The sequence below is a fragment of the Rattus norvegicus genome, chromosome 1 (assembly GCF_021556685.1).
Source record: "Rattus norvegicus strain SHRSP/BbbUtx chromosome 1, alternate assembly SHRSP_T2T, whole genome shotgun sequence".
Lineage (NCBI taxonomy): Eukaryota > Metazoa > Chordata > Mammalia > Rodentia > Muridae > Rattus > Rattus norvegicus.
In genome coordinates this window covers 117199445-117211438 of record NC_141534.1, presented here as the reverse complement: position 1 = coordinate 117211438, position 11994 = coordinate 117199445, and the positions used below count along the sequence as shown (strand labels likewise).

General features: G+C 38.7%; 1 protein-coding gene across 6 annotated transcripts in view; it reads right to left on the bottom strand.

The window, feature by feature from the left end:
• Positions 1-4362: 4362 nt before the first annotated feature.
• Positions 4363-11994, bottom strand: part of Luzp2 (leucine zipper protein 2) — a 400419-nt gene continuing 392787 nt past the window's right edge. For 3 of the 6 annotated variants that reach the window (NM_001432775.1, NM_001432776.1, NM_001432778.1), the window contains 2 exon segments: positions 4363-8415; positions 9326-9413. In NM_001432775.1, coding sequence (NP_001419704.1) covers positions 8390-8415; positions 9326-9413 — 114 coding nt within the window. In that variant the 3' untranslated portion in view covers positions 4363-8389. 6 annotated transcript variants of the gene reach the window in all.

Genomic DNA, 11994 nt, shown 5'->3' with positions numbered 1-11994 from the left:
TTTATTTATTTATTTATTTATTTATTTATTTATTTATACTATACCACCCCATCAGGATACATTTCAGTGATTACCACTTTGGGTTGAAAACACATTCTGTATTCCCTGGTCCTCATTCTACTCTTCAGCCTTCTTGGTGTCAAAATAACCCAGGAAAATTACTCCTAGTATTTTCGATAAAGAAACAGTCAGCAGGATATTTTACTCATGTGGGAAACAAAGAATTCCAATATTAGTGTTCTATACCAAGTTGATACTGTAATTTAAAGACTTAAAATATCATCTCAAATGATATGTGATGGTCTGCTGGCAAAGATCTCTAATCCAAATAATTTTGGTTTTGTTTAAGGGTGAAGAATGAACAAGAATAAAGGAGTCAAACTAAGGGTTGCAAAAGAATTAGCTATGACATTGTAAATACAATAATTTGATAAGAATCCTCTCTTGGTATCCATCTTCCAAACTCCAGCTAGCTCTGGCTGCTGAGCATCTGTCTAGAACGCTTGCAACAAGCTTCCCTTGGAAACCACATTAGTCAGAAAGATACCTGCCTTTCCTGAAAGACATGTTACAAATAAGCTAGAGTCAGGAGACTCCTGTCTCAGACTGCTTACCTTCTCCACAGAGACATTATCTCCAAGAAGTCTACCCAGCATCTTACTTCTTCTAGAGACTTCAAATACTGTCTGATTTTCTGGGACTGAACAAGCTGCATTCCAATTCATCCCCAAGAAACTAGTGCCTGTACATGGCAAGGAATCAAATGCTACTGGGAAAGGAATCAGATGACTTGGGAGCCAAGTGGCATCAGAAAAGAGTAAGAAACTCGGCCATGAGTATCTGCTAGACTGGGGTAGATACAGGAACTAAATCTGAGAAAACTTGTGTTAAAGGATATCAATAAATACTGGTCAGGGTAGTAAGAGTGGGAGAGAGAAAGCAATGAGGCAAGGAGCGAATGAGAAAGAGGGTGGGGCAAGGAGAAGCAGACAAAGGGACAGAGAGAGACAGAGAGAAAGAAGGAGGGGGTATAACAGGAAATTCAAGGAAAAGGGAGAGGAGGGGATAAAGGAAGAGGTGATGAAAGAGGGGAAGAATGTGTGTGGACAATAGAACCATCAGTGAGCAAACCATATAGGTATGTGGCTGCTTCAATACACAACTTAAATTTCTCTTTGGAGTCTATCACACAGTACAAGGTATCACGACGATGCCGGGCAATGTGAAAGCTAAGAATAGCATATTTCACAGGTTTCCAAAACTTATAAAATAAAATATAATGGTTTCACATAGTACCATTATTTAGGATTGAGCACTTAAATCTAATCACCACATAGTTGTGGGTCAGTCAGTACTGCGTGAAAAATCGAAACATCAAATCCTGATTTTTCTCCAGAGGAACTTGTGGTATGACACAGAAGCACATCGGTATTTCTTTATGGGTTGCTATCCTATCTCTCCTGGAGTCTAGTATGTAATCTTGGAGACATAATTCAAATATTTCCTCCCTTTATTTTTCATAAGCTATCATATCAGCCCTGCTTTTTGACTTCAGATAATATTTAAATAACAGATAATGAATAGTGCAGTTATTTATTCAGTGTACTTGACTCCATAAGAATTACTTTCAAAATTTTAATGATTAGAGTCACAAGGACACTTTCAATAACAAAGAATATTTAACAAGTGAAAGTATCACTAGCTGAGTAAAGGAGCAGACAGCAAGCATCAGAGGTCATGTGACTCTCTAATTGCCAAAACACTCTGGATTTAGACATTTTTTTGTTAAACATATATGTAACTGGCAGACAGACAGATGATTTGGGCAGTAACAGTGCCTGCCACCAAACTTGATTTTGAACCCAAAGCCCTCTTGGTGGGAGGAGAGAACAGATTCCTGCATGTTGTCCTGCATGAATTTCACATATACATTGTGGTTCATATATCTTAATATATGTATGTCTGCATGTGTGTGTGCGTGTATGTGTGTGTTGTAAGCTATATCACCTACATGTTTGTGCATAAACCCTGTTATTCCTGCAGAAATGAGAATATCTAATCATGTGTCTTAGTTAAGGTTACTATTGCTGTGATAAAACACCGTGACCAAAACAAGTTAGGGAGGAAAGAGTATATTTGGCTTACTTTTCCACATCACTGCTCATCATTGAAGGCAGTCAGGAAAAGGACTCAAACAAGGCAGGAACCTGGAAACAGGAGAGGATGCAAAGACCACAGAGGAGCACTGTTTACTGACTTGTTCCCCATGGATTGCTTAGCCTGCTTTTTCATAGAACCCAGGACCACCTGCCCAGGAGGGGCCCTTCATACAATGAACTGGGTCCTTTCTCATCAATTACTAATTCAGAAAATGCCAGACAGGCTTGTCTATAGCCCAATCTTAAGAACCCACTTTCTTTTTTTATATTATTAATTGAATATTTTATTCATTTACAACACTAAATGTTGCCCCCATCCTGCCCCTCCTCACAGAGTTCTGCCCTCTTCCCCATCTCCATCACCTCTGAAAGAGGATTCTCTCATCCCCAGTGTCCCCCTGGGGCATCCTGGTCTTCCCTGGGTCATCACATTTCTACAGGATTAGGCACATCCTCTTAAATGAGGCCTTCATCTGCTATGCCACTATTCTGGTTACACCGCCAACAATCAACATTGTCCTCTTTTAGTGCCAAGCCTCAGCTGCTTTCCGTGACACCTTAATGCTTTCAAAATCAGTATTCTTACATGGCCAAGTTCAGCTGCCAATGCAAGAAACAACCTTGGCAGCCTTTGGAATACAGTTTCAGTCTGCTAACTCTGAGGACACACTTCTCAGATTTTTACCTCTAGGATGTTAGTCTCTTCTTAGTAACTGCTAACTTCTCAGCTTCAGCTAGTCAGCATCAATTGTGCCAGTAAAGCAAAGATTTTACTTCAGTAGTTCTGGTTCTCTTGTTAATCACTACTTGTTAGCTTAAGCTGAGAAAATACCACAGTTTATTCATATAAATGGCCTAGTAGAGTCTTGGCTTATTTATCTCTGAAACTCCACAAACCAGTCCTCTATTGTCTGCGCTGCTCTCACCTAGATCCTCTCCCTATCCATTTCCTCTTTAGAAAAGAGCAGACCTGTAAGAGACAACAGCCACACAGGACAAAACAAGATATGATAAAACAAGGTGAAACCCTCCTGGCCACTCCCACAAATTTTGTACTACCATTGCCCCAGCACATCTTGCAGGCAGTACAGATTGTAGGTAAAAGGTTTTGTGGCTAGGCTGCTGTCCGGCCTTAAGAATACCTCCCTGCATGCCAAAGAGAATAGAATGGAGGGGTGAAGGCTCCATGAAAGTACCAGCTTGACCTCTTTACATTCAATCACCATGTATCATGTGGATGTTGTCCTTTGCAATGGGGCCCTATTGCACATTTTTGGAGAGTGAGCCACTGTCCTAGCATCAGCCTAGGTTGTATAGGGGTCCCCATCACGCCCCCCCCAACCAACAACTCAAATGAATACAACCCAGTCCCACCACTAGAAGCCTTTCCTGGTTATGAAAACTGGTCAGTTTAGACTCCATATCCTCTATTACTAGGAATCATCACTAGGGTCACCCTTATAGATTTCAGGATGTGTCCACTACATTAGGTTTCCACACTACCCCTTAAGTTACCGTCAATTCCAGTCCTCTCCCTGGACTTTTCTTCATCGATCTCCTCCAACCCAACTCCTCATGCTTCTGCCTTCACCTGTCCCAAAACCAAGTTCATACAGAGCAGTCTAATGCAGCTACGGAAAGATGCTGCTTACTGGCTTGTTCATGTTGTTTGCTCAGCCTGCTTTCTTATAGAATCCAGGACTGCCAGTCCAGGTATAGCACCACCCCCAATGGACTGAGTCCTCCACCATCAATCACTGATTAAGGAAATATCCCATACCTGGTCTACAGCCTAATCTTATGGAGGCATTTTCTCAGTTGAAGTTTCTTCCTCTCCAGTGATTCTAGCTTATGTCAAGTTGACATAAAAGTAGCCAGGACAATATCTCAGAAGATACTTCTATCACTAAATGGTGCATCATCATATGCTTACCACATTGACCTGCAAGGTATATTTGTGGCCACCCTGGCTAAAGCCACAAATACAGGCCACAAATGGTCCATCCAGAGAGAAAGGCAGGGAGGAGCAGGCTAAAGGAAAGAGAAAACCAAGCACAAAAAGTTTTTTCCCTCTCTCTTAGTAAAAACGTGTGCCTGGTTTGTTTCCTGGAAGCATGTGCCCCTCACTCTTTCTGTTGATCATTCCCACTACCTCAGGCTTTAGTTAGTTCTTACAAAATATTTAAATATTGTCTATGGCGCTTGCAATAATCATTCTTTATTTGATGATGGCAGCAAATACCCAACTGTTCTCCTTTAGCATAATATTGTCAGTGAAATATAAAGAACAATAAAAATGTTAATAATAATTTATTAAGTGTATGTCCCACCATCATGAATTATGTTCCTTAAATACTCTAACTGTATTTGAATTGCCAAATAAAGAAGCTCTCAGTATGAGATTTCAAGGTGGTCCTTGGGTTCTGCTCTATAGAGGCAGGCAGTGTTTGCTGGTCCATTAAGTTTTCATAAGGTAAAATAGATTATGATCTTTGTAACAAATTGCTTTATTCAAGAAAAATAAGCCACTTTCAGCACTTTTTAGTTTTCAATACTTGACTGTCATGTGACATAATCCAGATGAACACATAGCTCAGGCATGTAGAGCATTGGCCAGTATAGTTCCCTATGTGAAAAACACCATCATGCTCATTACTCGCCCTATTCCATGGTGCCAATTACCATTCCCACTCCCTGTGCTGCAGTTAGTGATAATTGCAACACCTGAGCTATAAAAATAAAGGATCCAGTTACAGCAAATTCACAAATTTAATTTCAGTCCATTTATACATCTTGTCCACCTAAAACAGCAAACGTCTGCTCCACAAACTCAAAAACAAACAAAAAATACAAAACAAACAAACAAAAACATAGCAAAACAAAACACCCCACCCCCCGAAACCACAACTGTATTGAGCTGGTAATTCAGTGTGTTTGTATGAAACAAAACTGTGAGTGAAACAGCAATACTATGCTAATTAGCTGCTCAAAATCAAAGTCAAGCTGTACAAAATCAAAGTCAGCCACTGGTATTTTCCACATTTAGGTGTTTGAAGAAATTTTTATACCATCTTCTTCTGGGCATGACCTAATCGATAGACACAGCCAGTGTTCATTAGGGCTCACAGGTCTGAGGCACTAGTTTATTGACATAGTTTATGTACATAAAAGGAAAGACAGAGTTCAAAAGTTTTCTAATTTACAAATGAATACATTGTCTTTGATTCACACTTTAAATTGAGTTGTTGTTATAATATTATAAAATAGAGAAATTTGTTCTCTCTTGTGGAAGGACATATTAAATAGGTTATTTCATTAGAAAACATGGGGAAGTCCTCAACAGCCATCAATGGACAGTGTGTAAACTCCAAGTTGTAATTCTTCACTTAACATTGCAAGTATAGAACAGAATCACACCATGTATTGTAAATATATTGGATAATATTCTTTCCAGGTGAGAATGGTCAGTGTCTTCATGTTAATTCTTCAAACGATATCTAGTGTAAAGTTGGTAGTTAAGAAGGGTAGAAGACAGGTGAGGAAAATAGTTTAAAAATTTTGATTCCAATTTCAAAGCAAGGAAAAAGCTAGGAGAAACAAAAAACACATTAATTAAAGAAAAACCTCAAATCATATTAAAAGCAATGCTATCAAACTACTAAATGAACTTCTGTAATGTTCCTCAAAAGTGGTTAGGAAAAAACCTCCTGCTCTTACAGTGTCTCTTTCAAATATAGGAGTAAATATTATGACACACAACCTAGAGTAAACCTGTAGATACACAAGAATGCATACATTTTAGGAAGGCATTTTATCCTATGGATTAAAACCCATTTTATCATTCCAAGAGGGAGAGAATAAAACCGACTATGTTATCACATTCTAGAACAGGAAGTTAAACCAAAGACAAAACAAAAAACTGGAAAACAATGTTGCTCCAACTTGGAACTCCTTATCCAGTCATTCCTACCGAGGAGTCACAGATATTCACAACGTGCCATGGGAAGGTCAAGTGGCTAACATCCTGTGGGATCCACAGGGATGAGGCAGGAAATCAATGGCCGAGATAAGAGTGGAAAGGCAATCTTAAATTAAAACCAAACTAGTAGTTTTCATTGCTGTAGTGATCGTGAGAGGCTGAAACTCTCAGCCCTTGGGGAATAGAGGCAGGAGGATATACAGGTCAAGGTCATAATCCACTTTGTATTAATTTTGAGCCCAACTTGACACATTGTTTTTGTTGCTTCAAAGAATGATTTTGCTTCAAAAGAAAAAGCAATAGAGAAGTATAAATGTATTAGTCTATCAAGAGAACTTAATAGTGTATGAAACTGCAGTAGAGTGATTTGGAACTGTACATGTCTCCTGATCTTATATTTTATCTTGGTCAGTTCATCTTTTAAATAAAAATCTGTGAATTCTTTTATTTATTTATTTTTTTGGTTCTTTTTTCCGGAGCTGGGGACCGAACCCAGGGCCTTGCGCTTCCTAGGTAAGCGCTCTACCACTGAGCTAAATCCCCAGCCCCGTGAATTCTTTTATTAAAAAAAATTGACCACAGATTTATTAAAGTGTACACGGCTGTTCTTTCCACATGTATTTTTGTGCACTAAGTGAATTCTTGATGCCCACAGAGGCTACAAGGGGCCATCAGATCCCCCTTGAACTGGAGTTAAGGAATGTTAGTTTTCAGTGGCTTACTATAGTATGCCATTGTATAAATGAATCACATTTTCTGCATCCATTCTTCGGTTGAGGGACAGTTGGGTCGTTTCCAGCCTTATCTTTTCTTTTAGGAGTGGAAAGGCTGATAGAATCCGCAAAAGTACTTTGCATGTAGAACTAATGCATGGCGGAGTTCCTTTCTCTGCCATCAGTTTATCCAGTTCGAGAGCTCAATACACCTCTTTGCATATAGCACATACATGGCATTGGATTCTAGAAATTAAGTCCTACTGACCTAATTCTTTAATTCTTTTTTATTATTCTGGGATATGTTCTCTAAAGGTGTTATTTGGGGCTTAGCATATTAATTCTATACAGCCAGTGGTTTTATTTTTTATTCCTGTACTTTCAGAGTGTGTTTAACCAACAGAAGTGAATGTACCCAGTGAGTGTAGACTCCCTGACATCATCCATTGGTCAGTTTGTATCTGCCAAGTAGATGTGTTGCATATGTTATAATTTATTTGTCTATCGTTCTCGATTAGGAATTATGCTGTAATTATGCCAGAGCCTGGTTCTTTTGATAAATGATAATATTCTCATATAAAATCCTATCTTCAAAGCTAAAACAACATTGCTTAAAAATTATTCCATGTTATCCTGCTTTAATCAAATGTCCATTCTAAAATATCTATGGACACCTTGCATGTTAATAATTTAGAAAATTTCCCATCTTACGTTGTATCACTTAATAGCAGAATGAAATAAAACTGGCACTTCAGATAGCTTGATTCACATCTTGAAACAGTATCAGTGAATATGCACAAAGAAGGTTTTAAAATTCAAAAAACGCTATGAAAGATAGCTGTCATTCATTCTAAAACTGAAAAACCTTGTATGCATATATCATATTAAAACTAACTAATGCTCTCTGGTAACTGATTTATCATTAACAGAATTAACTGGGCACAATTTATATCAAATGGTTATTAAGTCAATGTAATGAGCCAAGCAATAAATATCTAAAATAATGTATTCTGGTCTGCAAATTCCAAATTTGGGGGAAATGACACCAGATGGTAACTGTGAACCAAACCTTCATATGCTTGCAATTTGGATTTTAAGAACACCAGGACTCATAGTTGATCATCTGCCAGTTGTAGGTACCAACTAGACCTTAGAAGTACTAGATATCTACACAAAGACCAAAAAAATGTTGCAGTTGTATTTAGTTGAAAACAGATCAATTTATACTGGGTGATTTTAGAGAAGACAGTTAGATACGTGTAAGTGAAGAAATCCTTTCCATCAGATTATTGCTAAGCTTCACGATCAGCCTGGAATCTTTTGGAAATTTTGTAGTCCCCATTATAAAGTTACATAAAGTTTTGTAAAAGTTGCATGCTTTAGAAACGTGGTATTCCCATCAAGCCTGTACTCTAAAACATATTGATGGCGGGAAAGCTTTGAATCCCATGCCTCCTGATTACAGTAGCTTTTCTTCTCTAGCTGGAGTCCCATCGAAACTGGCTGATGTTTTTTCCGGAACTTTTTTCTCTTCAGACTCAGAACAAAGAGGCATTTGTAATTTCTGCCAAACAACATAGAAAAGACAATTAGAAAAATAAAAATAGGCACATTTAAGGTAAAAATACAAAATTATAGCAGGACAGCAAAGGTCTATCAATGTAGATAAATACCATCTAGATGACAAGGAAAGCCACAAACTAAACAAATATTCAGAATTTTACCAAATGTAAATAGTGTATTTACAACTGGTACAATCCCTCAAAAGCTACCATGAGAAAACTATCCTAAACTCTAAAAGAAATTCCTGAACATTGCTGTTCTGTAATATTTTAACATTTATCAAACACTACATATGTGGAATCAGAACTAACCTTTGCAGGTGAATTTGGTATTTTATTTTTGTGGAGGATGACTACTTTTTACACCCATTCCACTTCCCTAGTCAACTTTAATCTCTCTCATCTCATAAAAATTATGGACACGTTTTAATTTTCTGTTTAATTTTATTTGCTTTCTTTATTGGAACCATAAAAGGGGGAGGAAGGGACTGGTTCTCTATCTTTGCAGGACTTCACATAGGTATATTAAAATCTTTACTGGCAAGCACAGTAGACAAGTGAAGTTCAAGCATCCTGGCTAAAGGAACTATACACATTCTTTTAGACAATATAAGGGCTTCCTCCGTGTCTTTTGAAATTGCTTATCAGACAGGTGCGTTCTACCAAGCTTGATGAACTGACTTTGATGCCTGGAACTCACATGGTAGAAAGAGACAATAGAATCTTTCAAATTATCCTTTGACCTCCATGTATACCATGGTATGCTCCCCCCACCCCCAGCTCCACCCCCTCCCCAGACACCCCCACACACACAGAGTAAATTAATGTTAAACAAACTAAACAAGAATTGCTCTGCAGTCCAGTGAGTACAAGAAGGACCTTCTGGATGTAATGAAAACCAAATAGACTAACCAGAGAATACCTGTGTTGTGAGCTCTGATTCTGCAGTGTTGTTACTTTTGGGACCCTCCTCATGCTTCACCAAACAGGAACTACCCTCCTGTAAAACAGTTACAAATAGGTCAGGTTAATTGAATTAAAGAAAGGTGATGGAAAACTCATTGTGGATTATTCCCATTCAGAAGTTTCCACCAAGTCAATGCATATAAAAAAACCGAGGGCTAAGCCACCAACCAAAGAGTACATATGGAGGGACCCATGGCCCCAGCTGCATATGTAGCAGAGGATGGCCTTGTCGGGCATCAATGAGAGGGGAGGCCCTTGGTCCTGTGAAGGCTCGATGCCCCAGTGTAGGGCAGGGAGGTAGGAAGCAGTGGGTGAGTGGGTGAGGGAGCACCCTCATAGAAGCAGGGGGAGGGGGAATGGGATCGGGGTTTCTGGAGGGAAAACCTGAAATGATAACATTTGAAATGTAAATAAAGAAAATATTCAAGAGAAGAAAAGAAAAGAAAAGAAAAAAAAAAAACGAAGGGCAAAATCCTCTCAGGCAAAATCCAGGTGCAAGGGCTAAGTCATTTGCATCTCATAAGATGGCTTCTCTCTATCACTGGCTACAAATAGGCTAGGTTCTAAGGGGAAACATTCAAAAGAAGGAAAAGATTAAAGAAATATTATATCTGTGATGCATTTGAACCCTAAGATTTAAGTCAGTCATCAATGGTGAATGTGCCTGCAGGGACATCAATATTTTATGGTAGGGGTCTGGAGAGACTCCTCAGCAGTTAAAGGTGCTTGCAGCTCTTTAAGGGAACCAGAGCTCAAGTCCAAGCACCCATGTTAGGTAACTGACATTCCTATAAAACTTCTACACCAGGAGAGCCTTCCCTAGCTTCTTCTTCAAATACATGCACAAAAGATTTTCTCTCTCTCTCTCTCTCTCTCTCTCTCTCTCTCTCTCTCTCTCTCACACACACACACACACACACAAACACACATATTTGCAAATAAAAATAAAAACGAATCTTGAAATATTTTAGAGAGAAAGAAATTTAAATTTTGTGCTTGTCTGTCTCTGGTGTGTGCAAGCAGGCCAGAAGAGGGCATTGAAATCCCTGGGACTGGAGTTATTGAGAATTGTAAGCCATCTATGGGTGCTAGGGATTGAACCCAGGTGCTTTGGAAAAGCAGTAAGTGCTCTTAAGCTTTAAATATGTCTGGCAAAATTCTTTGATATATTTTAAAAGGGTAAGATTTCTGTGGCTGAAATGTCCCTATATTTTATAATGCAAGAAACCATATGTTCCCATTAGTCCTAAGCGATGTAAGAAGAAAGAGAAGCTGTTGACAATGGAAACAGCTCCCGTGAGCTTTCATTTTGTATTAAATAACATTAAGACTGATTTCCCTCCCTTCTTTCCCTTCCTCCTATCTCTGTCTACTCGCTCCTTCCTCTTCGTCCTTCTCTCTTATTCTAAACAAAGGTTAAGATGGGGTAAGTCAGTGCTCCAGCTGCAGACTGTAGTCTTTTCCATCTGTGAAACAGAGACTGAGAGTTTAATGATACCCAGACACTGGACAGCTCTCGACATTCACTGATGCAGTTTCTTTCCTAGGAAAACACATAGGCCAGGGACCTCATGTCATTCTGTCATTTAAGATACTCAGATGGTGCCACTGAGATTGCGAAGTTGGGTCAGACTCGTGTAGGTCAGGTTTAGAGTTAAGTGGTTCTCACATGTTTCACATTTGGACTCCACACAAGCATTGCTTTATTTTACTTTTCTTCATCTCTTTATGTCCTCCACCTTCATAGAAATCAGTTTTATATGGTCTTGAAATCATACTGTCATTCCCTCCTTGGCTCATTTTAACAGTAGCAAAGATCAGGTACAAGCCTGCTCATTCAGCACCATGGAAATAACCCATAACACTTCAGATTCTTTTCACATGTGTACACAGCACATCTATATTTTATGTGATCCTTTAAGACAAAGGCTATGAACACTGATCACCCATAGGTCACTATCAGATAGTAGACTGTCAGTATCTAATGTCTACTAAGAAACAAATGGATAACATGACAGATCATGAAATACGTGATCCTTTAAAATGTTCACATGATTTCTTTGCATGACCAGATGTGGTTATGATTTATAGGAGGTCCATTTTTATTGAATATTTTATCAATGTATGCCTAATAGAAAAACAATATGGAACAACAGCAGAAATCACAGTCAAAACATTAGCCACTTCATTTTCTACAGGAAGATTCTATAGAGAAACATTCTACAACGCCCATGGAAAGATATGTGACATAGTGTCAATAAAGAAAAGATTGGTTATTGATTATTTAAGTACCTTGTCATTTCATTTCCAAACAGTGAAGGGATAACTGACCTTGAGTGATGATTAGAGCATTTATAAGGAAAATATCTAGGACAACGGGTAGGAACAATATAATAGGACCAAGTGTGGGGATGTACCATGCATAACGGGTGAGGATGTGAGGATGCAGTAGTGGTAACTCAGAGGATGGGGAAATGCACGGGTCAAAGGGTACTGTTTCTGAGGAATCTGGTTCTTACTAAGAGAAAATTCCATTGTTCTCTTCTAGTCCATGCTTATTTTTTCCAATGCCAGTTCACAGACAGAAGCTTTTTCTGTGTTGGAATCTAGAGACA